A 26316-nucleotide genomic window follows, 5' to 3' on the forward strand; every position below is an offset into this window, starting at 1 on the left:
GGAAACATTAATGAATTTTGCAATTCAGTGCTTCATGTTGAAATGTCAACACCATCTTGTGTGCGTGTGACTCTTTCTTTTAGCAAGTAATTTAGTTAACTGCTCTTTAATTACATGAGTAATCCCATCAATTGTTCTCTGACTTTGATCGTAAAACAAAATGCTCTTGTCATTTAGCACGGCATACTGAACTGTAAATGTGTAATCATGACTCTAATTGGAGAAAAACTTTGAGTCATGACATTAATCGATCTGGAAAATGTTTAATCATTTTAACATGATGATGCTCTCAATTTCATGATCTCAAATTATCAGCTTTGAGCAAATGTTGTGTTTACGAAAATTTACAGCCCATTTAATTCAGTGTTGAACATCTGTAAATGATGCACATATTAAGATGGAATAAATCTTGCCTGTATGTTCTGAAAATATTTAATAGATAAACATCAGAAGTTCATTCATCAGTGTCCAGTACCAGTCGCGTGCTTCCACATTTTTTGAAAAGAAGGATTGCGCTGTGCAGCATCAGGGAATATCTGACATAAGCAGTTTTGACATTGCACTAAAAAAAACAAAAAAACATGTGGTATGAGGGTAAAAGTAATTCACATGCTAACTTAAGATATCATTGATATTAAGCCACTCATACAAACCTACTTTCATAACATTAAATCATCTTCTTGTTAATGTTTGTTGAACTCTTCGTATGTTATACAAAAGCTCCATGATTGTAATTTGACCTGAGAAAACACATTTGACTGATGTCATCTGGATACTAGTCTGAGAGACTCTTCCTGCCGGTTGCACGGGGTACGCCAGGTGAACTGGGTGGAGTCGAGTGATTAAAATACTCAGGAGTTTCCTGTCTTTGCAGGCTCTTATACAAACAGAAGAGTCAGTGAGTCAGATTCGTGTCCTAATCTGTTATCAGCACGTGAACCTGAAAGTGACTGTGTGCTTTACTGACTGCCTCAGACAAAACACCAGGTTCCTGAACTAACTACAGACTGAATCATGAGTAGTCTTGTTTATAATCATGGAAATGTCTGGTCTGCAGGAGACTTGGATGTATAATTTTGCAGTTCATTCTTAATGGAGTAATGATGATATTTGTAATGAAATTATACAGTTATTTCCCTTGTCAACATGCTCTTCCAAGCCAGTTTCCAAAACCCTGTCTTACAACTGTCATGTCCATAGGACTTTAACATGGAAACCTTTCTATTGTTATACATAGTAAAAGGTTCGTGTTTTGTCAATAGAGGCTTAGGATCTGGCCTGGTACCTCACAAGATCCATGTACGCCCAAACCCCTCACTGTGTGTGTGTCTGGGAGTTCATCATGGCTGTGACTGTGTCTCTGTGTATATTTGCTGTGTGTGTGAGTGTGTGTGAGTGTGTGAGAGAGAGAGAGCCTCAGTATCTATGTCTGTCAGTGTCTTGGAAGCCATCCCATCGCCAGATCGCAGCCTTACTTCAGCTTAAAGAGGAAACCTTTCACTCCAGGGGCAAAAGGAGACGTTTATGTAGTTTAAGTGGACGGTCTCTTTAGCTGTTATACATGGGTCTGATGACTATTGGTTATAAGAATGGCGAGTGGAAAGGTCCTTCAGTTCTCTGATGTTGGTGAGTAGCTCTGACCTCGCTGCAGCTCAAATCTGTGTCTCTGTGGCTGTTTTGGAAATTTTTGGATTATTATGGACTTTACAGCAGCGTGTTCCGCACAGAGGAAGTCAAGGAAAACACAGGTTGTTTGTGAGGAATGTAGTGTCATGCATTTGTATTTGAATTAGTGAAACAACAGTTTTAGGTTTAATGCTCTGCCAGTTTTCTGTAATGGACAAGTGGAACTTTTGTATAAATCAATCTGCTTGATTGTTTGCATTTCTTTTTTTTTTTGTAACAAAAACAAACACAGGCCTCTAAGACTGCAACATATGTCATTATGGTTAAATATGTTTTATTCTAACTTCTTCACTGTTTCTCGAGAGGACTGGGACATCGCAGGGATGCACTTCATTAATTTCTTACTGTGTGTGGTGCTGTCAAACACAAGCTTCCAAAATTCAACAGGAATGATCAATTTTTAATTCATATTCATGTTTTTCTTTAAATTGCAGCAACATATTTTGATGTCTACTACATCATTACTGTTATAATGACAAAAATGTAAATGCATCTTGTCCTGTATGTGTGTAGATGACAGTTTCTCTCTGTGTTTGCCAAACAGTGGAGCATGAACAGATTCAGAAAAGAACTTTCACCAACTGGATAAATGCTCAACTCGCCAAGGTGAGTTGGGACAGCATGTTTGTGTGTGATGCTCATAGAATGAATGACCATGAAATTTAATGCATTTGGGAATGGAAACAAGATACTACCTCATCTCACCTCATTTCAGAGACAGATCATATAAATAAGTCTATACATTTGTAAAGATATAACAGATCCTGGAGCAGTGGTAATGCCTTGAACACAAAGTTGATCTCTTTCATGGTTGTCAAAGCATTTTTTAAAATATTCTTCATGACAATTGGAGTTTATTAAAGTAGAGATGTGCAGGATAAATAATGCAGTAAGGAACTGATGAGAACAAAGTTTCAAGACTACAGGTGTGTGTGCAGGTATGTGCTATTTGCAGCCTCAGTTCACACTTAAGAAGGAAGCTGTCTTTTGGCTGTATTCCATGGCTTCATTTTTCCTATTATTTGAAATAGTCTACCTGTTGGTGTTTTATTTTCATGTAAGTCTGAGTAAAGTTAGTGTTCCAAATAGTCAAAAATGTTTCTTTAATGTTGGCGAAGAGATCAAAAGTGCTGCTTTTAAAATAGTTTGATATTTTAGCACCCAGTTTAGTAATATCCGGTGACAGATGAACATCTCTGAGACCCCAGAGAGTGCTGAAAAGTGGCGTGATGTCATTCTGTGGTTTGGCTGTAAATGATATGAAGCGAGCTGCAGCGTGTAACGTGCTGACTCACTGGTCAGACAGCGAGGGGCAGTGAAGCGGCTCGTCCCGGATCTCCATGGAAAGAGACCTTGAGCTGCTTGTGACATTCGGCTGGAGTATAAATAGAGCTTCAGTGGAGCAGAGCTGCACGAAATCTGAACCCCGGCACCTCTTCATAACTTCATGTCCATATGACTGCACTCTGACGCCAAAATCACTCGTTCATAACTTTCCATCTGTTACGCCAATCTGAGTTCGCTTACAATCCCCAACAGAAGACAATTTTTTTGGTGCTAAATGTAGCATTTTAAAAAGTATGTCATTGTCCATTAAATGTTTGTATACAGTGTTTTCATAATCACAATAAAAGCATAAGATCAGGTCGAGTTGACTGAAAACCTCTATATTAAACAAGTGGTTAAGTTTCCACTTTGGTTTACTAAAGGGTAAACATTTCAGAAATGTTGCCATCAGCCTTTTACTCATTTTAACATATGACCCGAGGAAGCCCCGAACAACTTCCTGTTTTGTATAAAAATGAGGCTGCAAATTTCCATCCTAATGTGACCCAGGATTATTTATATAACCCTGTGTAATTTGTTGTGTGTTTGGTATTTTTACTGTGTCCCAAATGATTGTGGTGTGATTGATTACGTGTTATTGGACGTAGCACATGTTGTGGGTGGATGCTCTCATGGAAAAAGAAAAAAGAAAAAGATTTTATTGTATTTTTAAACATGCAGCATTGGGCTGCATGTAAAAAAATCAGCCCTCCTGCTTCTCACCTGTCAATTTACCTGCGCACTTCACTCCAGCAATTGCTGTCTCGCCGTTACGCAATGTAGCTACACACCAAGCGAGGAAGTCCTTCTCAAGTTAATATTTGTCTATTTTTATACCTCTTTGTCTCACTCACTAGTTTGGTTTTGTGCACACTTATACTGCCAAACAATGCAGTTGCAGGCGATTGATATTTCTAAGATGCACGGCTGTTCATGCAGAGGACTGCTCTGATCTCTACTGCTGTTTCCAGGGATCTAAAAATCACTGTTCACAGACTGGTGTTGAATTAACTGGTAAAATCAGTGGATTTCACATGAGCTCTGCCACTCCTTTTATTTTGGTGAATTGTGTGGCTGAGTTTTAATCAGTCAGAGTGAATTATCTGCATTGTTACAGAGATGCCCCCCATCATTTGTGTCGGACCTGTTTTCTGACCTCAAAGATGGGTCACGGCTGCTTGACCTGTTGGAGGTGATGAGTGGTCAGTCTATGGTGAGTTACTCCAATTTGCTTCTGATATCAGAGAGTTATGTATTGGCTTGGGAAAAAAACATGCTGTATTAATGAATATTATTACCACAATAAGCTGATGTTGTCATTTTAATCTTCATAGAAAAGACAAAGGGGACATGGGGTTTTCCAGCAGAGGGCCAACATTGAGACAGCACTAAGCTTCCTTAAGAAAAAATCTGTAAGATTTCACACATACAAAAACGTATCATCTGAACCTGTGGTGTATTCTATTGTTAACATCTGTTGTGGTTGGTTGGTGTAGATCAAGTTGGTGAACATAAACATCCCAGATATCATAGATGGACGGCCCTCCATCGTCCTCGGCCTTGTATGGACCATCATTCTCCGCTGTCACGTGAGTACTAATAGTTAAAGTAAACTCTACTGCAGCTACTGCGAACAGAAGAGAAACAGAAGAAGAAACGGAAGAAACAGTGTTTTGTTAAGCATCATTCATTCTTAAAAAAAATCTTGATGAGCAATATATTGTTTCAGATTGAGGAGCTGGCCAGCGCTCTCTCCTTCAGCTCTCGTCATTCCTCCCTCGACTCTCTGGCCAGCCTGGACTCCTGGTCTGGCAGCCCCGTCCCATCTAGTCCAGTCCCTGCAGGCCGGACATCTCCCCTCCACAGACGCTTCAAAATATCTGCCAAGAGGGCCCTGCTCATGTGGGTCAGGGACCAATGCCAAAGGTGGGTTTTTAAGCATAAACTTAAATTTTAAAAAACAGGGTACAAGTCTCATTTTTTCTGTTTAATGTTCTTATTTTCATCGTCTGTCTGACTTTCTGTCTCCAGGGTTGGTACCTCTATCAGCGTGAAGGACTTTAAGTCGTGCTGGAGAAGTGGAGAGGCCTTCTTGGTCATCCTTTCTTCTCTCAGACCACAGCTGGTTGATCTGTCACTGGCTCAGTCCAGAAGCAACCAGGAGAACCTGGAGGAAGCTTTTCACCTCGCCGAGAGGGAGCTCCACATCCCCCGCCTGCTGGAGCCGCAGGGTGAGGCTGATGAGGCTTTACATGCAGTTTCTTATAATCCTGGCTAAGCAATTATAAGCAATTTACTGAGAGAGAGTAAACGTGTTTCAGTGTACAGTGTCATATTATCTTGAGCAGCCAAACTAAAACTGGTTTTACTCCATATCATTTGAGACGCCATCTTTCATAATTAGTGGAGGCGAGTCTCTGCCACGCTGAAAGCCTTTTCTTTTACCTCAGACGTTGATGTTAAAGACCCTGAAGAGAAGTCCATTATGACATATGTGGCCCAGTTTCTACAGTACTCCGACATGCCAACACCTGACGACCATCTGCAGGTTTGTAATCACAGTGTCACATTCACATTAATTTCTTGGATGCTTAGTGTAACGTTTCACACCGCAAAATGCACAGTGTGAATTAAACTGCAAGTTTAGTATTACTGTTCCAGTTGGATGATTAACTTTTTTTGCTCTTTTGGCCCCTGCTGCCTTTATTTCCTGCTTGATCTTTGAACCCACAGTCACCTGCATGAAACTCAGGGGTGTTAACTGCTTCCCTGTTACTTTGATCTCTCTTTTTTCATGCTCTCTTCTGGTGGCGGTGCTGGTGTAGCTGTTCCCTCTGGATCAGCCCTCCTGCTTCTCACCTGTCAATTTACCTGCACACTTCACTCCAGCAATTGCTGTCTCGCCGTTACGCCAGGTAGCTACACACCAAGCAAGGAAGTCCTTCTCAAGTTAATATTTGTCTATTTTTATACCTCGTTGCACACTTTTACTACCAAACAATGCAGTTGCATGCGATTGATATCTATAAGATACACGGCTGTTCCTGCAGAGGACTTCTCTGATCTCTACACTTGAAAACCAGTTTTCCGCTGTCTGTGCAAGTTCTCATTCGTCCAGGTCATTGTTATCTCTTTCTCAAATTAAATCGAAGGCAACTGGACTTATATTTGTCTGTGGAAGACGTTTCGCCTCTTATTTCTAGTTTTCCGCTGCAGTTTCCAGGGGTCTAAAAATCACTGTTCTAACAGATCATAGTTGAGGTTAACTGTTAGGTCTGTATATGACACATACTTCATGTATGGTTGTGCAACTCTTAACACTGTCATTCAACTCTTATAAGCCCTGAACAACTTCCTGTTTTGTATAAAATGATGCTGCCAATTTCCATCCTAATATGACACCGTGACCCAGGATTATTTATAGAACCCCGTGTAATTTGTTGCCTGTTTGATTACGTGTTATTGGATGAAGCACATTTGACATCATGTTTGGGTGGGTGCTCTCATGGAGAAATAAACAAAAACAAAAAAAACACAGCTTTAATGCTTTTGTAAACTGTGCTACTTCCTGTTTTGAGGTTTTAATTTAAATGAATGAGAACAGATATTGTGCATTTGCCTAGATCTGCTGGGAGAGAAGAGATGCAGTAGATTTTAAGAGTCAGTACTGAGTGACCCCTACTATATGCATCTACACACAGACTGGTGTTGAATTAACTGGTAAAATCAGTGGATTTCACATGAGCTTTGAACTCTTACAGCATCCAAATGTAGCTGCTGACACTTTTGATTGGGAAAATTTAGGTATCTCCGAGCGAGCGAGCACAAGAGGCGACTTGCTGGCTGCAGCAGGCCTTTGAGGAGCTCTCTGAAGCACGAACGGCAACAGAGAATTCAGGCTACGCAGAAAAATATCGAGTAAGGCAAAGCACAAAAACCAAAAAGAAGAAAACAATCATTGGTGTGTAGTGTTTTGTAGTGTTGTAGAGCTGATTAGAGCTGTGTTTGGTTCACCAGGTGTTCCAGAGTCTCACTGGCTCCTTCATGGAGCAGAGGAGACCTGTAATGACCCTCCTCGCTACAATTAGACGCTGCCCTGAGCTGAGTCGAGAGCAGCAAGCTCTCAGGGCAGCATGGGATCAACTGGAGGAGGAGGTGAGGAAACACTTGCTCCTGAGAGTGCTTTTAGAAAACGCCTCTTCCTTATTCACTTCCTCTGTCTCTCTCCAGATGAGTGAGAAATGCTTACAGAGCATCATCAGGCAACATGACAATTACCAGAATTTGTACTTATACCAGGTTGTTGTGGATGGATGTGCGTGTGTGTGTGTGTTTCTTCAGCTGCAGAGATGTAAAGCAGACCTGGACCTGAGTCTTCCTCCTTCTCTGGATTCGGTGGTGGTGTGGCTGCAGCGTGCGGAGGCGGCGTTAACAGAGGAGGGAGGGAGGGTGAAAGATCACGCAGGCGCAGCTAAAGAAGCAAGAGCTCAGCAAGACACCCTAAAGGTTATTTTTTTATTTTGAAACCACAGGAAAATTTTGATCTTTCCTGTTTTCAATAAACAAAAATGTACAATTTTTTTGTTACTAAACTCTGAAACAATATATAGATTGTACAAGAATGAGGTAGACGTATTATGAGTAGGCAGCATAACAATATCTTACAACTGCTTGAAACTTCTCATTATCTACTTTATGTTCTTATAATATTGTTTTCTGGTTTTCTTTAGAATATAATTAAGGAGATGAGCCACCATGTCCAAATCCTCGACAACTATGACAACACGGATGACTCTGGAAACGTCATAGTGCCCCTTGAAAAGTTTGAGGAGATAAAAAGACGGTACAAATCTTAGACATCTAAAATTAAAATGATTCACGGTAGCTTCTTTTGTACCAATAACCTCAATGGACAATGTGTCAATGCTTTCTTTTTTTTATTATTTGAAAACAGTGTAACGCATATCAGAGTCACAGCTAAATATCAAGGGATCAAGTTGGAATACCAGGAACATCGTCTCACCGTGCTGGACCTCCTGAACCGCATCAATGCTAAGATCCAGACCTGGAAAAGTCCATACAGATCAAAGGAGGCTGTAGATGTGCTACTGCACGACTGGCATGTGAGTGCACATCTGAACGAAGAACAAGATTCACACCAGTTATGAGATACAGAACTGTTTTTCTGAATTAAAGTGAGCCAACAGTGAATTGAGTAAATTGGAGGTAGTATTTAAATAAAAATACTAACAGCCATTTATGAGCTACTTTTCTATGGATTTAGGGAAAATATTAGACTCTTGGCTTTACTCTAACTGGAATTTGTTAACCCCCCCTACCCCATCTTATAAAATATGCCTCCAGAAATCCAGCTAAAGCAATGACTTTTGTTGGTTTGTTGTGTAGGAGACAGTGGAGCGGCAAAGCATGCTTTTGATTCTGATGGACACTCTCCAAAACCTGAAGGAGAAGGCAAACGCTTACACCAGCAAGGCAGCACTAGGTATGAGCTAAATGTCGGTCTATGATAAGCACGAAATCCTAGCTTAATCTTTGCTAGGTCATGAACTCTGTAGATTATGAGTTTCTTGAAGATTTACCTTTTTTAAAAAAAAAGGTAAGAACTGACTTCCACTCACTCGTCACTCCCCAGGTGAAGATTCCCAGCGTGTTAATCGTCAGGTGAAGGAAGCGGAAAACGAAGCTGAGTCGGTCTCACAGGCTGTGCCAGCTGTGAAAGGGATGATGGAGAGAGTGGTGTCTGCGTGGGAGACTTACAACAAGTGCCTCACCTCTCTACAGACATGGCTCACACAAAACACACAGTCTCCTGCTGCAGGGACACAGGTAATAATATGTATGACTCTCACTGTAAAGGCCACTGTTTATAATGAAGCTGCCTGGCTGTAAAAAAAAAACAACACAAAAAAACAACTGTTTTATCTGCTGTTTTGGTTACAGCAGGAAATGAGTGAGTGGACGTCATGTCAAGCTAAGTTAAACGAGGTGGGGAATCTGCTTATTGAAGTGACAGAAACTTCAACCAGCCGCACTCTGGCCGAACAACTCAGCAAGGTCAACATGCAGTGGGCTGAGTGTGTGAAGAGGACAAAATTTGTAAGTTCGCAAGTTCTCATTCTTCTCTCTACAGAGACTTCAAGAAGGTTACGATCTAATGAATACGAAGGATTTTAAATGTTCATTGTTTACTGAATTCATCTGAAACAGTTAATACCAAGACCTATTTAAATAGTGTTGTAGTTTTTAATTTGATGAAGGTTACGCACTAAACAGACATTGGGATAAGAGAACGAACATGCAGACATCAGTATCAGCATGTCGTTTCTTAGGAAGTGTCATCGGAGCCCAGTGTCGGTCCCCCAGGTCTTCAAATGGTGCATTCACTGACCCAGGAGGCCAGCTGGCTACTGAGACAACCACTGGACGTGGCTTCTGTCCCACTGAAGGCTAACAGACAGAAACTACAGGTTGGCAAACTTACACATTAACAAATGGATGGGTAGATAAATACAGGAAGATTAAAATCATTCTACTTACTATGTGTCCCCCTTTTTTATTTATTTTTTTTTAAATCAGCTGCTGAGTAAAAAGATGGCAGAAGTGGATATGTCATCTCTCAGTTCATCCCCAGACTTTCAAACAAGCCACAAAGAGAACCTCCAGCAAACTCTCCCGCAGGTATTCTCCTGTAAAAACTCTGACTCACCGTGATGCAGGTCAACAGGCTTCATTCTTTCTTCCATTTTCTGACTAAACCCGTTATGAAGCTAAGCTTTATCAAACCAACACCCAGGCAACATTTTGTAAAGACCAGAAAGAAACACTGAGCTTATTACTGACATTATCCTGTGCCCATTGTCCACTCTCCCGAGTTGTAGTATGGCAAACTGAGGATAGCGGCTTACTTGTGTATATGTGACAGGTGCTGTCTGAAGCAGAGAGGACCTGCGGGGAGCTGCAGCGGGCTGCATCCAGGCTAGAGGGCCGTCTGGCAGAGCTGGACCACTGGAGCACAGATGCGCTGGACTGTTACCAGAACCTAAAGGATAAAGAGCACAGAGGGCGCTCTGCACTGGACTCTACAGCCAAAGTCAGCAAACCAAAACTTCATGCTCCTTCTAATTAGGCTTTTTTGTTGTTGTTTTATTTAATGTTAACGTGATCATAAAAGATCCACATTGTTTAGATGCAGCAGCATTACAATTCATTAATGATTGTCACTTGCAAATTGCGAGTCCTGCACGGCCATTTATGAATCTAAAGTAAAAGTAAAGGTCAGAATTGACAAGAGTAAATGATCAAATGTCATGTTGCAAATTCCAGCTCGCTTATTGCAAATTTCTTGGAGCAGAGGCAGATTTTAAAATGAATGTTTATGATTCCTATTTTTCCACTCTCAGTTTCCATGTTCGGTCTTAAGTGCTCATTGTTGTGGTGCTTTTACTTTCTGTTTATCAGTGAGGGGTAAAAGGTGTGGGTTCTAAAGAGGTGTGACACCTTTTCCCTTGAAATTTGCCCCTTAAAATACAACAAACAATAAAATACAAATAACCCAATACCGGTCTTATAATCCTTTCTAGGTGCTGATCTCTCGGGGCTCGCAGCTAGAGAACCAGGTTGTAACTGAGGGACGGGATCTGCAGGACTTTGTCGCACGAGTACAGAAAACCTCTCCTCTGCAGCACCTCAGTACCTCTGGGATGCAGGACAGGATCTCAGAGGCAGTCTCTCACGGCCAGGTGAGTTAAACTAATGTATAGTGACTTTTTTCAATTCCTCCACAGTTCCTCATATTCATGTGATTTGTATATTTTCCATTTTTAGGAGATTCTTGGACTGTTTAGTTCCCTTGGGTTTAAGGGGAATGTGGGTGAACCAGTCCATCAGACCCAGAGACAGCCAGAGACGGGGTTCCTTGTTGTGGCCAGAGCCAAACATGTAGACCAGACTGGGAATGTTAAGCTGCAAACCCAGGACCCAAATCAGCTCTCACCTCAGATTCCATCTCATATGCCTCAACAAAGGACAAGAGAGCTCCAGGATAAAACAACCATTGTTATACCCCATGTCAAAATCCAAATGCTGCCTCAGCCTCTGAAGGAACCAGTACCTCATTTTCACTCTTCTCTTTCTCAAAGTGTAAAAGAAGCTGAACCTCAGTCCATGGTGCAGCCTCAGTCATTTGCTCAAGCTTCAAGTCCCAGTCAAAATGATCAACCTTCACCATCTTCAACCCAAACTGCTGCTGGACCAATATCTCAGAAAAGTCTGGTTCTGGTTCTGTCTAAACACATCACAAGTCCAGTAACAGAGGGACACGGAAGCTCACCTCCCTCACAAACTCACAAATCCAAATCCAGAATAAGAGGCCAACAAAACACTTTACAGGTTGATAAAACATCTCCACTGCCACCCGTCGTGGTCCGCAGTGAAGTTCATTCTAAAGCCCAGTCAATGGCAAGAAGCAGGCTGGAGAAGGCCAGAGTTCATCTGCACGGACGCATCCAGCAAGCCATCAAGTTATTTGGTGGCAGAGAGATTTCAGAGTCACAGGCCAAGAAGAAGCAGGTACGGTTTCAAACATTAAAGGATAGGAGGGGCATCACTAAAACTAACTGAGATTTACAAACTGTAGATCAAAGTAAAAGCTCTGACAGTTCATTCATTGTTCATGTCTTCAACACTCAATTCGTATATTAGTATCTTTACTTTCAGCATCATTCACTGGAAATACATTTTTTCACTTGATAAGTGAGAGACTTCTCATAGAGACTTTAAAGCCAGCTTTCTACTTATTTGTTGCTTATTAAAACAGAAGCTTGGCTATGTTTAAGACCTGCTTTAAAACAGCCAGACCCCACAAATCCCAAATTTAATTTCAGAATTAGGACACATTCTTCTAAGGTCTGTGGTGTTTCGCTTTGTGTTGCTACCGGTTTTGTTTGGAGCGTGTTTGTCTAGCTGTGTGTCTATCTGTGCAGCGGGCTTTAAAGATTCTGCAGCCTGTCATCCTCGACGAGTTCCTGGATGCAGTGGAAGGTTACGGGGCCTTCTGCTCCGGGCCCCAGCTCCAGGACTTGATGCTCCTCTCTGACTCAGTCAGAAAGCAGTGGGAGGTATGACAGAGACTCTGTAAAAGACTAATGTGCCCACGAGCAAAGGTTTTACTGAGTTTTGAAACCTATTCAAAAAAATACACCTAACGCTTTCTTTGTTCTTACTAATTCTACTAAGTGGAGCTTAATAGAAATTGATTTGGGTTAGCGATGTCTCCCATTGATTATGTTATAATGAGGTGATTTTAATTCAGTAGAAAAAATATTTTTATGTTTTTTTTTTTTTTAACACTTTTACTTTTTGTGTTGTTCCAGATTAATCTAATATTTTACAGACTATTAAATCATAACAATTTAACATAACTAATATTTGACCTAAACTAAAGTTTCTGCCTGTTTGTGTCACACTCAGGACGTACGCAGAGAAATGGCTGCCTTTGTTCCCATGTTCTGGTCTCAGCTCAGAGAAGGAAAGCAGCCATTTTCTGTTGTGCAAAGTCCAACTCATACTAACGCTCTCAGAGAAGCTTCTGACCAGACTGACCTTGACTCTTTGCAGCAGCAACAACAGGTACTTTGCGTAACCCCGTAACATGGCATTAACACCTGACTGCACTTTGTGGCAAACTGTCTGATTCAGGCCAGGTAGCTAAAAAAATACTAGAGTACTCAGGTGGTTTCACATTACCTGCTCCCACAGGCCGCCATTGACGGAGCTGCGTCTGCTGAGCAGCGGGATGAATCGCTCCGAGAGCTGTGTGAGACAGTGGCACCAGGTGAATCATCCTTCCTGGCGACAGAGCAGCTGAACAAGTCAGACGAAGCACAGGACAAACAAACCAGTGACGCGGTTCTCCCAGCACACAGGTAAGGCAATGCTTTTCACAAAGCTATCTTAAAATCTCATGTGTATTTTTTGGTCGTGCTAAAGTGGCAGGTAGAACGTCAGAATTCAGTTTAAACAAATTAAAATTTGGACTGAAATAAAACAAATTATTGTTGCATTAGAAATTTTCATTTAATTAATATTCAATGTACAGTATAAACTGCATCATTTAATTGAAGCAGTTGTCACTCTGTAATCCTTCAAATCTATTAATCTTAATGAGATGCCCGTTGCTCTGGTTCTAACTGAATGGGCCTGACCTCCTCCTGTTGAACATTTCTTAACCCAGCATGGGACGGCAGCCTGGGGGAAACACCCCGCTGGGAGCGACTGGCGTGTCGGCAGAAACACACCCGAGCAGCGGTCTGCGACAGACACCGAGCGCGGACAGCCAACAACAAGACCTCTCACCTGCGGCGGGCTCAGTGCCACTTCATGGTGATATCCTGCCACTGCGATCTCAGGATGTCCCAACAGGAAGAGAAGAGCAACTGGCACAACAGAGAGGCTCTGGGTCGGGGAAAATTAAGAAGTCTTCACTTCGAGCCCAAGAACAGCGACTGAAGGCTCGACTGCTGAACATCACAGAGAGCAACCAGCAAGCCCAAACTCATATACAGGTATGATCAGATCACATGACTGCTTTTCTCATCTGCAAGTATCTTGGTACTTTGTTATCTCCAAGTTGCATTTTTGAAAATCATGTAATATGAAGTAAAAGTAATTTGAAAGAGCTTCTTAAATGGACAGTATGTGGTCAGGGTGGACGTGGTGTCAGTGATCACTGACTAGTCCAGTTTTTTTGTTTCTAACACTCACTGACTGTGATTTAGAAGATGTTTAATTTCATGCTTTAAGGTTTAAATCCTAATTCCTCTGTGTAAACATAACAAGAATGTTTTGTTGTTGTTGTTTTTTTTAACAGTAGTTTGAATTTTAATCGAACAGTTAATGTATGTGACCTGCCACACTTTTCTGTGTTGAAACCAAACTATAAAACACTTGACATGAATTATTTGCTTCTCAGAAAGGAGGAGAAAGCTTCACAGTTATAACTTGGATGCAGCCTATTTATTTTAAACCCTAGAAATGTATGTTTCTCCACATTTTGAAAAAAAAGGAGATGTGAGTTATGAGGTTGTCCAGGTTTCAAGCTCCTGTCTTTGATGTCTACCTGCAAGCCAGAGCTTCATTAGAATAAATGTGTTTTCCATTTTACCTAAAACGTTTGCTTATGCAGCTTTGAATTTTATATGAAGCAGGTTTTCATAACACTTAATTTGTACCCGAGGGGCAATTTGCAGAGGCATGCTTTTTTGTTACCTTACCAGTAAACCAATAACGCTAAATACTATGTTGTGACTATAAACCAAATTATATTGGAATGTGGTTGCTGCACATGTTAATTAGCTTTAAATGAATCCTATTTACTTTATACATTCAGTTTAAAGTCGCCTCTCCTCTTCAGCAGTTTCATTGGCTGTGAGTGACACTTAGAAGCCACAGCACCAGCTGTAGGGCACTAATCCTCAGTAATTGGGTTGGCCGGCCGCTCCATCTTTTCCTCTGTTCTTCTGTCACTATGTAACTCTCCCATCTCCCAGGCGGTGGTCAGGGGTGACACTGTGGAGGCCAAGCAGGAGCCAGAGTGGACCGTCATCCCAGAGGCGGTCGCCCCACCACAGGAGGAGCACCCTTCTGAACAGGAAGTACTAGAAAGGTAAACTTTACAGCAGGTTTCTGCTTTTTTTTAAGGAACTGGCAGCATGTGAAATAAAGTTTCAGCTAACAGAGGAACCAACTCTAAAATTTAAATATATTTGGTTGCATTAAAGTCCTCTGGATAGGCAGCATCTTCTGATTGTGACGCTTTTATACATATTTTTTTCATGCAATATTTACAATTCAGCATCAATTTACTTTATGTCACTGCCTGTCTGACCTGATTCATCTCATTTAAACTGCCAACCCCTTTTCAGTTTAATAAAATAATAATAAAATGAACTTCGTATCACAGATTTCGCAGCAGGCTCTGTTCCCATGTATCTTTCAGTCTCTCGATGTTAACAATGTGTAAATCTTTCACTGTAGGTACAGGAAGGCCTGCTTGGTATTTAAGTCTCAACTCAAGAAGAATGAGCAACATTTGCTGGAGTTTATCCCAGAGCAAGTCACCATCTCTACTCTGCACAACCAAAGGAAACAACTACAGGCAAGTGGAAGCATCACCTATGTTACTTCATCCCCTTTTGCAGTGCATTTTACAATTTATACCAATCTGGCCTCGACACTGAGGAAGGGCTCAGACCGAAAAGCTCATGTGTTAAATAACATTTTACACGTAAGTCACAGTGTGCAGATTTCTCAGTTCATCTTTGTAAATATGTGTCTTCTCAACAGACTTTAAAACAGGTGACAGAGACACTATGGTTTAAGTTTGAGCTCCAGTATGCCCACCTATCCCATTCCCCCCATCTGATGACCAGAGAAGACCGGAGTGAAGTGGAAAGAGACTGGGAGCAGCTGATGCAGGAGTGGAGAGGCCAACAGATCTGCCTACAGAACAGGTACAGTGCAGCTCTCAGATTGAATTAAAAGCGTTGACTAATCTCTTTAAATGACGCACTTTTGCAACACTTCTCCTCGTTGGTGATCTTTCAAAAAAAAATAAAAAAAAGTTAATTTACCTGTAACAATCATAGGTGTTTTACCACAACTCACCATAACTAGGATTATTAGTTTCAGTCATGAACCACATCAGATATATTTCCAAATTCTGCAGAATATCATTTCCAAAGGACTGTAAATGTGAGATAAGATAAGTTTAAAGTTCCACGTCGACCTTGAAAACATTTAATTTTCAGGAGCTTTCAATCATATCGCATCATCTTCATCAGTGGATGGAGTTTGCTCAGTTGTCATGGAAACATTAAAAAGAAGTTAACATTCAGATTTTTTTAAATTTTTTTATCACTTCTCATCCTTGTTAATTCTTGACCTTGGAAACAAATATCTCACTTCAAGGTTCATTTAGTAGTTATTCTGGAGCTTTCAATCACATTGCACGATCTTCATCAGCAGATACAATAAACATATTTTAGTACCATACCCAATAACAACTTATTCTAACAAGTAAAGTTGCTTTTACTTTGGACTGTGTCAGGATGACGTCTCTTGAGAACACGGCCGACCTGATGGAGTCTGCGGATGAGACGACGGCATTGATCACACAAAAACTTGACGGCATCATCCGACAGTCTATGGACATCTCCTCCCTCAACCTGACCGATCGTAGTCTGCAATCTGACTTAAAGGTACATCATCTTTGCTTTGTTCAAACAATTAGCACTTTAATTCTGGGAGTGAAATAGGCAAACATTGGTATTAATCCCTGATGTGTTACCCAGGAGATGGACGACAGGCTGCAGTCTGAAGTGAGAAAAATAACAAAACAAAGCAGTGAAGAGGAAAGACAACACCCAGAGGCCACATCCCTCCACCAGGCTCTCCACAACAGTGTCAGTCATCTCAAGCAGCTCAGACAGCAGCTGGAGAAGGTTCAGTCAGCTGCCCAGGCTGTGGATCACTTCCTGGCCACAGTGAGGGAAGTCAAGGCCGAGATCCCAGCCCTGCTGGCAAAGCAGGACGACAGCAGGCAGCAAAATGAGGCGGACTGGGAGCAGGAGAGGCGTTCCTGGCAGGCAGAGATGCAGCAGAGGTTGCAGACGGCTGCGGACCAATGTGAAAGTGTTGACAGCAATTTAAAGGCAGCGGGAATGACTCTGACCATGGATGGTGCAACTGCTACGTGCCAGGATGTGGTGACATCGTTGTCTGAGCACGTTGCGGACGTGGAGAAAAAGCTGATGAGAGCCAGGAAAAGGGAGAGCAAATATGGGATGAATCTAATGGGAACGGAGCAAATGCAGAGGAATGAAGAGTTGAATCCCACGGAGATGCGTCAGACGAAGACTGGGGATGATTCACCACAGCTGGAGGGAATACAGGAGCAGGAGCATCCCAGTCCAACTGGGGCAGAAGAGGAGTCAGGGTTGGAGGCCCAGAGGAGGAGGCTGGATGGAGAGAATGACAAAAAGGCCCAAAGAGAGGAAGAGCACAAGTCTCGAACATGGAGGTCTGAAGGGGATGGCAAGGTCCAGAGAAGAGAAAGCAGACAGATTAAGAAAGAGGGAGAGGAGAAGGAGAGCTTGGTCCAGAGGAGAGCTGCCCTGTTAGCAGCACTGAGGGAGATGAGGGGAGCAGCTGAGCATCTGGGGCTGCAGGAGCTCACCCTGCCCGCTCTGCAGCAGAGGTACAGCTCTGATCTGGATCAACAAATTACATTTTTTATTCATTGTAACCTCTCTATCGGAATATCAGATTGGTGAAGTTTACTACATCAAGATAATGAAGACTGTGTTAAGTAACTAAAATAACTTGAAGATATCTTCCTATGAACAAACATCTAACAAATAACAAACATTTGTGCATTGCATGTATGGACATCAAAACACAAAACATTACCGCTCAAGTCATGATTTTTTTCCCTCTCAAGCAGATTGAAAGTAGAAAAAAAATGGATTGCATTAAATATCTATTGTGCTTATGCTAAGTATGTGCATTGATGACCCAGCACACTAATGATAGTTTCATGCTCTTCAGGACACGAGCCTTGAAAGAGCTGGAAAGTCGTCTTGCTGGTCTCCTTCCTGAGCTGCAGCACATACAAGATGCATCTTCATCAGGATCCTGTTATGTGAGTCAGACCAGCGAGGTGAAGGACGTCTGGGAGGAGACGACAAAGGCTGTAACTGAACGGTAAAGACAAGAGGAGCAGTCACAAGCACAATGTATGATTATTATTTAAGCCTCTGTCTGAGTTTTGGTTTGTGTTCGTGTTGTGTCACGGATCACATGCAGGCTGGAGCAGTGTCGTGTCCTGACTGAGCTGCTGAAGAGGTTTCAGAGCGTTCGTGGTGAGCTGACTGGGACACTGCAGAGAGCAGAAAGCACCATCAGTGAACAAGCCTCCTACATGGGGAAAGACAACTTGCAGAGATTCCACACTAAGGTATATCACAAAGGTTAGGCAAGAGTTTGGCAAGTTAAGTATAGAAAACATGCAGTAGACATCAAATCATCCTTTTGTCTCTATTAGAGGGGTCAGGGTCTTTGTGCTGACACCCAAATACAAGTGTGTGTGTGTGTTTGTGTGTGTGTGTGTGTGTATGTGTACACACTTTCTCAGGTTCAGGAAAGAAAAGCAGAGCTGAACAGCCTTGGGGATGGCATAGAGGAGGTCCGCAGTGTCTGCAGGCAGCTTCACTCTCACCTACGCCAGATACCAGAATGCACCATCGTCCCCTTTGAGAGCGAAGCTGATGCTCTGATGGACAGCTGGCTGGACGTGAGTTTAATCACTTTATATATCACGGAAGAAACATTCTGTCAAACCTGTCATTGTAATTCATGTTAAGAGGTTATAATATACGATATTTTCATGCTAATTTCCTTGAGCTTTTCTTGCAGATTATTGTGTTACAAGTGCATTTCTCCACCATTAAACCCACTGTTATTAAAGCAGAATTATTACCCTTTTGTTTTGTGTGTAGATGATCCCATATATTTAAATGTAAATAATAACCTTGCAGATTTCAGAAAGGACAGATTCCCACCTTGAAAACGTGCACCTTGGCCTCACTCTGTGGGATGGAGTCCTCCAGCTGGGAGCAGAGGTGGAGAGCTGGACTGAGAATAAACTAGCAGTGTTTGCTCAGTCTCCTTCCTTTCAGTCAGAGGGTGACATCAAGACACTGCAGGTGAAACTGGGATCACTTTCATCACTCTGTAACATACAGTTTCAGACTTCTCCGGGGTGTTTTATGGGAAGTTAAATGATCTCCAGGTTTCTACAGCTGCTTTGAATAACGATAACCTCCCTCTCACTGTCTCCAGAAAGAGATTGTGGCCCAAGAGAAGAGTGTGGAGCGTTTCCAGCAGAGAGCCACTGAGATTCAGTCCCTGCTTCAAAGCACAGAGCCCCCGCTGGAGCTGCAGGTACAGCATGTAACTTTCAGTTTAGGGCGTGGGTGTTCCAGGCTGAAATAAAGCTGCTAGGATGGGCAGATGATGACGAACTCATTATTTGAATTGATATGATGCTGCCATTACACACTTCACACTGCTGTTTGTGATTAAATCTGTATATATTCTTACGTGTTTGTCAGAGACACACGTACATGGAATCACAGTTTCTTGGTTAATTTTGTTTCATCTAGGTGGCGGAGACCCAGATGAAGAAGAAGATAGAGCAGCTGAAGGAGCTCGGCTCTGAAGCTGAGGATGTTTACAGGCAGATGGTGGCCGCTAAGGGACAAATTACTGCCAGGATGGGCGAGTGCTTCAACTCCCTCCAAAAGATCCAGGACTCCCTCCTCACTCTTGCTGGTTCAGATGTTGCAGCAGTCCTTGCAAAACTTAAAGTAAGTTCTGAGGTGAAGTTATTATAAGTATTTTATGTGTTTTTATAAATATTTGTAATCATAGTTTTGTGTTTAATACATGTCTAAGATGTTTTGTGGATGACATTTGCTTAAAGTACAGATAACACCCCTCCACCATCTTATCACTTGGTTCCTCCTGGAACCTTTAAGCTGGTGTTTGGACACCATGGGAATCTTTTTGCCTAAACACCCGGGAGTAGAGAGCTGAGAGACACAACAGCAAAAATAAGTGACTGAACAAATATAAACAAACATTCAATCACTCAGTCTAATTCAGTTATTTGTGGTGTGTGTGCCAGGCCTTCACTCACTGTTTGCTCAGCAAGTACACCTGTGGTGCCATGCGATACAGTTTCCAATAACAAAGAAGATCTTTGCTAAACAGGAAGTGTGGAATTTGACGTCTAAAATTCATCTTCAAACATTAGTGTGGTCTTGTAGTGATGGGGAACAGAGTCGGCCATCTTTGAGTTGTGGTTCCTGTGGATAGAGAACACTTGCTGCTGTTTAGGAAACTCTTTCAGTTTATCAGTTTCTGTGGGGAGAGAATTTCCCATAATGACATCGGCTCACTTTAGGCCAGTGGAGTGAACCCGCTGTATCCAACATGAGACAAGTATTTATTTTATTTATTGCCTAGTGCACTTTAACGCCACTGTGTGTAGAATTATAAAATGTGTGACTTTGCTGCCCCCCCAGAGGTGTCACTAAAGACTATCCTAGATACAAATACACATTGGAAACTCAGTCATCTCAGACTGGGGTAAAACAAACAGACTACACCAGTTTTCATCATTGCTTCCTGTTACTTCCTGTTGTTTCCTGTCTTACAAATTCTGCTGAATAATTTGAAAGATGCTATAAAATTCAGCACAAAGTGGCTTTAAAGTCTGGACACTGGTAGCAGAGGGTTTAAAATGCTAAACACTAACAGTAACTTTTTTCCTCTATAGGATCTGTGTCGGCAACTGCAGACCCAGGATGAGCAGGCAGAGAGTTTGCTGGAGGATCTGCGTGTCCTGACCTCCATAACAAGTGCAGATAGCCTAGAGACTCTGTGTGCGGACGGGATTCAGCTGCAAGAGAAAGTGAGAAACGCCCATGACCTCTTCTCTGACGTGGAAGAACAGACTCAGAGGAATATCCAGGATCTTGACAGGTAAGAGACGACACGCATAGAAGTTTAAATTTTGTTTTTCTATTCAGCTTCTAATGCAATGTGTACACGTTTACACATCTATTTTCTGTCCTCTCAAATATTCGGATTGCATACACACACATTCAACACAACACTTACACATTACCATAAGGGCACAAGAGAGCTGCTCAGCAGGTATTTCTGGTGTTTGTTCAGATGCTTGTGTGTTTAACAGCTGCTTGATCACTTTACTGTGTTCCAGTGGTTGCCATCAGAGGATCTGCATAAAGTAACAAACAACGAGCTGAACCTGAACTGAACATAGAGTAGCTAATGAGTCTGCATCAATCATGTAATCATTTTTCATGTTTGTGATTCGAGTTTTTAACTTCATTTAAACTTCTTTTTTCAATAACCTTTTTATTAATTTCCTTTTTCTCTGTCTCACCTTGGTTTAAAAGATAAGGTTAGCTGTTTGTTTTTGTCATCGTTAACAAATCCCATGAAGAGAAACCCAAGAATGATTTAGTTGCATTTTGCCTGTCAGTGTTTTCTGACTTCACCAGACTGTCTGTTGCACTCAGACCTAAATCTCTCTGTCCTAATTAAAGACATAAAACACAAATATAGACTTGCATTTGCATTTTAAGGTTGAATTTAATTTCCTCAAATAGCTGGACATTATAGTTTTTAGCAAATGTGACTCAAACAGGAGTGAACTGTGCATCTGTCAGAGATTCTCTTCAGCTGCAGGTTACTGCTCTGTTTAGTGAGCTAGTGAGTATTTACAGCAGCAGCACGGTGACTCAAAATAAACCACAGTGACCATGTTCATTGTAATGAAGGAACATGTCAGCCTGAGCACCAGTGTGGCTCCCTGATGTGTTTTTGTAATGGAGGAAAATGACACAGAGGAATAAGATGTATGAAACTTTGGCTACACAGTCAATACGTGTTAGCTGGATCAATTCATTGACCATAGTCTTGGTCTTTTCACGGGATTTGTGCCTGTGAATATAATTCACACAAACTGAGTACAAAGAGTCTTAGAGATACAGTTCAACTCTGGAGATTAAAAACCGCGGGACAAGTTTAACTTGTTTTCGTAAGTGTGTTGTGTTCTGTGGGAGAATCATTTCCTCACCTTGATGTCACTTTAATCTACAGTGTTTTGAGCTTGACCGTGTCATGCGCATGCCTGCATTCATGCTGCATGTGTGTGTTGTAGGCTGCAGAAGGAGAGCGAGCATTTGGAACAGTGGCTGCAGGCCGCTGAGGTTAAAGCAAGAAAGGGGGAGGATCTTGGTCTCCTGCAAGAGGAAGCACTTAAACAAAGGTAAAACTCCAGGTGAAGGCATGTTATGCCCTGTATACTATTTTTCAAATCTTGTAGAAATTGTACAAATTAAGATTTCATATCCATGGGGTAATATACTTTATACTGTTTGTATTTAAGGTATGACTTTATTTATTAACAACACAAAAATATAAAATAGTTTTAAGTGAGCAAACATTCCATATACAAGTCTGTCTGCACATGAATTGACACGTTGTCTATCTTTTAAGTGGTCGCAGCAGATTTTCTCTCAGAAGATATATCATTAGGATGGTATTCCTGATTGCACCAATAATAATACAGAGGCAGATGTACTGTACAAAGTCGGTGCTAAATCTAATCTGATGTGAACACTTCAGTCAAGAATGAGGGAAAGACATGAACAGCAGATCTACGACTGAATCAAACACACGTGAACAACGTGCAGTTGTTCGGTGATGTTGACTAATGCTGCCTAGATAAAGGAGGTTGTGTAGCCTGTTTTTCTCCAGAGGTGACTTGCTCATGCTGAACTACATGACTGTTACTTGCCACAGACACACACACTAGATAGACACACTGTTTGGAGAGATAATGTCTGGAGAACACACTCACAGTAAGTAGGTAAAGACTTTACTAAAGTGCAACACACACACATGGCAGTAGAGGTACAAGCATGCACTCCAGGTTTTGCTGATGCAGAGACTCCCTTCATCTTTAAATATGCTGTTTCAGTTTGAAACTTTGTTCATTAAATGTCATTTTTTTTATTTTTCCTATGGACTTTGAAGGAGCTGCACGTTTGTGACAGATTTTTCCTTTCTATTTATCTGTCACTTCAGCACATCCTTGGTAACCTTGTCCTGACAAAGACAAAGCTTCACTTTTGTCCCCTAATCAACATTTGAAAGTGTGAATAAACTGTAGCTGAACACCAACTCCCTTTTCATTTCTTTTTTCTGCAGGGTGAGGACTGAGCTCCTCAGTCAGCTTGTGTCATCTTTACAAAGCAGCAGCCTTCAGCAGTCTGCGCTGGTGGAAGAAAGTAGCAAACTGCTGGAACGATCCCACAACTTCCACACCAACATACTACATGGTGCCCAGGAGAAGCAGTGCTCTCTGAGCAGGGACCTGGAGGTGTTTCAGGTTTTATTGAAGTCCACACAATCCTGGGTCGGAGATCTGAGACTACGTGTTGACTCCCCACTTGGTGAAAGACACGGTCTCCAGAGTCCTGTAGAGCAGAGACTTCACCGTGCTCAAGTAAGGAAACTTCACTCGCTCTGACTGAACAGCTCAGTGGGTCTACATACTGCAAATCATATCATGCAACAAATCTGATCATGATTCATTTGATTTAAGACACAACAAAGGTGTTTTCTAAGAGCGTATACTTCTCAACTAAGTTAGTCTGAATTACATCTGGGCCAAGTACCTGTATTTCATATAATTAATATTTTTATTTTGTTTCATATAGTTGTAAAAGGGAGTGTTTACAATAGTGTGTAAACTATTGTAAACATTTGTTCTTACTTCAGTCAAGCCAGTGTGTAGAACTGATGATATGATGACTGAAATTTTCTGTAACATTTATGTTACATGATCTGTGAAAATATATTTCAGGCTGTGGTAAGTGCAACCACAGATGGAGCGGCTCGCCTTGAGGAGCTCAGAGTTACTGGAAATAGTCTGAGCCACAGACTGAGTGATGGAGATGATCTGAAACAGGAAATTCAGGAAACCATTCAGAAAATAGAGGAGCAGTGGAGGGACCTTCAGCAATCAGTTGAGCCTTATCACAGGTGAGTGGCTTTAATCAGTTAGATCATTTTAATCAATAAGAAAAATGCCAGTCCTGGGTTTGGACTTAAATATTTTGTCATTTGTGTCTCCTGGTGCTTTAGGGTTCTGCAGACTGATCCAGAGGTCACCTCCTCCCACCTGTCCAGAAGACAGGAGGTCGGCTACAGGGTGGAAGAGCTGCAGCGCCAAATTGCTCAGCTCCCCACTTTATTCCCCTGGCCTGGCACAGCTGAACGTAGACAAGCCTGCCTTCTAGCCCGTCAACTGTGGGATGAATCTAAATCCCTGCAATTAACTCTTACCAGCCTGACTGAACAGAGGAGGGATCTGGCTGAGCGAACCAGTGACAACATCTGGGCAGATTCCTCCTGGGTTGAGCTGGACACCTACTGCCTATCACTGATGGCAGAGCTGACGGTAAAACTTTACTCTTAGTGTTGAAGTGATGATCGTGGTTTAGCACAGTGATTCCCAACCAGGGGTACCTCAGGGGCTACTCAGGTAAATGTAATAAACAGTTTAATTGAGCTAAAACTTAGCTAAAAGCAATGGACATATACAAAAAAATACAGAAGCTAGACAAAAATGATCGATAAACAATGAATAATCAGGCAAAAAAGTCAGGTTAAAGTAACAAATAAATGTTAAAATAATTAGTTCAGTTGTCAGTTCATCAAGAGATAAAGGTAAGTCTAAGAGTAATTTGAAATGTGTCAGCTAACACAGATAGCTGAATAGCTGAAAGGTCCAACTTCTGCCATTCAAAGGGACAGAAGTAGCACTGCAAACTTGACTAAACCAACCTAAAAATTAACAATTCATCCGTATGAAAAAAGATGTCCATTCTATTTAGCGTTAACATCCACATGTGAGGCATTACAGGTTGGTCAGTGAAGGGATACTTGAGCTCATCTGATGGAGATGCAGTTATTATAATCACAGTAAGTATGTGTTCTTAAATATAAGTCCTCTGACTGTTTGTTTGGTATCACTCAAATGTCTACAGGATGCGTGTTCCCGCCTCGAGGAAGGTGCAAGTAATGAGGAACATTTTGGCCACTTACTGCAGGACTGCCACCATAAATTGACAGCCCTGCAGGAAAGGATGACAGCTTGTCAAGCCCAGAAAGAAAGCTCAGCTGAACTGCTCACTGATGTACCAGCTCTGGAGGTGAGGTCCATTAAGTAAACTGACCTGGTGAATCATGTACAAGCTCTCATTACATTTTTATTTCACATTCCCTCTACATTAAAACCATGAAAAAGACATTTGTATGAAGGGAATGGAGAATTTTCTAATATTTAGCCACCTAGATTGTGTTTCTGTTTACAAGAACAAAGAACATGTTCATGATCCAATCCTTCCACTTTTCAGGCTTTGCTACAAGAAGTAACAGACATGGAAAAAGACACTTTGCAACTTCTAACGCTGAAGGACTCTATCATAGACAGCGCCACGGTCGAGGCCCAAGCCAGCCTCTCCCAGCAAGTCAGCATCCTCCAAAACCACAAGAGGGCACTAGACAGCAGCATCAGAGAAAACCTGGCACTGCGCACAGAAAACAACAACCAGAGAGATCAACAGGTGAAGGAAGAGGTCTCCTGTGTGCAGACAGCTGTGAAAGATCTGGCTGCAAATGTTGGCAATCTGTGCGGGAACCTTGAAGTGCTGCCTGATATCAGCCAGCTCAGACAGGAGTGGTGTGCCATACAGGTAACATTAAAACATCCGAGGTGAATAGGTTCGTGAAGGAATACATGCTGAATGAATACGCCTGTCTGTCCACCCTGTCCAACATGAAATCTTACACAGCTTAGACAGAAGCATTTGTTTCTCTCCCAGGACTTTGATACCAGACTGACAGAGTTGGCGGCAAGAGTTTACAGCCTGCAGAATACTGGAGAGTCCAGCATCACACAAGACGTGCTTCCTGCAGATGTCACTTTGACTGTTGATGGAGTTGCTAAAGATGTTGACAGGTGCTTCACCTCACTCCTTCACTCTTTTTATCATAATTATTTACTCAAGTGGCTGATAGAAAGTAATTTCTAATGTGTGGGTTATGCCAGGAAAAGAAGTTGGGCGGACAGCAATGCTCTATTTGCAACAGAAAGTAAATGGAGTTGATGGGAAATCTGGTTTGACCTTTTGAAAAACACCTTCAGTATCAAAACCACTGCATTGAGATAGAGGCTACCAAAGAACCACAGTTTATTTGTAGATGCACTCTTGCCATATATTACTTTTTTCTAATCTTTTAAATATAGTAAGAACTAATTTCCTGCCTGTTTGTTCCCTCTCTTGTGTCCTAATTCTAGCCTCAGGTCCATTTTCCTACAAAGGAAGCAGGAGTGTGCAGAAAACACAGCTAACAGGGTGAGACAGGTCGTCGGGCGGCTGCAGCAGTGGAGCCAAACAGTACAAGCTGAACCATCATCGCCCAGTCAGGTAACAAACATGTTTCTGTTTCATATAAACCACAATAATGTAGCCTACAGAGTCTGCTTTGTCATTGCCAATTAAATAAATTAAAAACTGAATTGTGGGGGTGTCGTGTGGCGTAGTGGTCTAAGCAGGCGCC

At 41.9% G+C, this 26316-nt stretch overlaps 1 protein-coding gene across 1 annotated transcript in view; it reads left to right on the forward strand.

Annotated features, from left to right (window-relative positions):
• syne2a (spectrin repeat containing, nuclear envelope 2a) overlaps positions 1 to 26316 on the forward strand; it is an 82410-nt gene that overhangs the window by 785 nt on the left and 55309 nt on the right. Inside the window, exons 2-45 of the mRNA XM_087176258.1 lie at positions 2231 to 2292; positions 4130 to 4225; positions 4347 to 4424; positions 4509 to 4601; positions 4742 to 4938; positions 5044 to 5243; positions 5463 to 5560; positions 5838 to 5927; positions 6817 to 6930; positions 7030 to 7167; positions 7354 to 7518; positions 7743 to 7855; positions 7967 to 8135; positions 8419 to 8515; positions 8666 to 8859; positions 8977 to 9129; positions 9363 to 9500; positions 9610 to 9711; positions 9956 to 10123; positions 10614 to 10772; positions 10858 to 11601; positions 12015 to 12149; positions 12502 to 12660; positions 12790 to 12956; positions 13265 to 13595; positions 14580 to 14684; positions 15499 to 15542; positions 16139 to 16289; positions 16383 to 17287; positions 17638 to 17793; positions 17896 to 18046; positions 18224 to 18382; positions 18627 to 18794; positions 18931 to 19032; positions 19254 to 19457; positions 20432 to 20637; positions 21845 to 21952; positions 22897 to 23194; positions 23555 to 23733; positions 23836 to 24151; positions 24741 to 24905; positions 25110 to 25448; positions 25578 to 25714; positions 26054 to 26183. Of these exons, the coding sequence (XP_087032384.1) occupies positions 2231 to 2292; positions 4130 to 4225; positions 4347 to 4424; positions 4509 to 4601; positions 4742 to 4938; positions 5044 to 5243; positions 5463 to 5560; positions 5838 to 5927; positions 6817 to 6930; positions 7030 to 7167; positions 7354 to 7518; positions 7743 to 7855; positions 7967 to 8135; positions 8419 to 8515; positions 8666 to 8859; positions 8977 to 9129; positions 9363 to 9500; positions 9610 to 9711; positions 9956 to 10123; positions 10614 to 10772; positions 10858 to 11601; positions 12015 to 12149; positions 12502 to 12660; positions 12790 to 12956; positions 13265 to 13595; positions 14580 to 14684; positions 15499 to 15542; positions 16139 to 16289; positions 16383 to 17287; positions 17638 to 17793; positions 17896 to 18046; positions 18224 to 18382; positions 18627 to 18794; positions 18931 to 19032; positions 19254 to 19457; positions 20432 to 20637; positions 21845 to 21952; positions 22897 to 23194; positions 23555 to 23733; positions 23836 to 24151; positions 24741 to 24905; positions 25110 to 25448; positions 25578 to 25714; positions 26054 to 26183 (8183 nt within the window). The remainder of the gene's footprint in view (positions 1 to 2230; positions 2293 to 4129; positions 4226 to 4346; positions 4425 to 4508; positions 4602 to 4741; positions 4939 to 5043; positions 5244 to 5462; positions 5561 to 5837; positions 5928 to 6816; positions 6931 to 7029; positions 7168 to 7353; positions 7519 to 7742; positions 7856 to 7966; positions 8136 to 8418; positions 8516 to 8665; positions 8860 to 8976; positions 9130 to 9362; positions 9501 to 9609; positions 9712 to 9955; positions 10124 to 10613; positions 10773 to 10857; positions 11602 to 12014; positions 12150 to 12501; positions 12661 to 12789; positions 12957 to 13264; positions 13596 to 14579; positions 14685 to 15498; positions 15543 to 16138; positions 16290 to 16382; positions 17288 to 17637; positions 17794 to 17895; positions 18047 to 18223; positions 18383 to 18626; positions 18795 to 18930; positions 19033 to 19253; positions 19458 to 20431; positions 20638 to 21844; positions 21953 to 22896; positions 23195 to 23554; positions 23734 to 23835; positions 24152 to 24740; positions 24906 to 25109; positions 25449 to 25577; positions 25715 to 26053; positions 26184 to 26316) is intronic.

This window comes from Seriola lalandi, unplaced genomic scaffold, assembly GCF_002814215.2.
Source record: "Seriola lalandi dorsalis isolate HSWRI2012SDOR001 ecotype SW California unplaced genomic scaffold, Sedor1 jcf7180002054544, whole genome shotgun sequence".
NCBI classification, from domain to species: domain Eukaryota; kingdom Metazoa; phylum Chordata; class Actinopteri; order Carangiformes; family Carangidae; genus Seriola; species Seriola lalandi.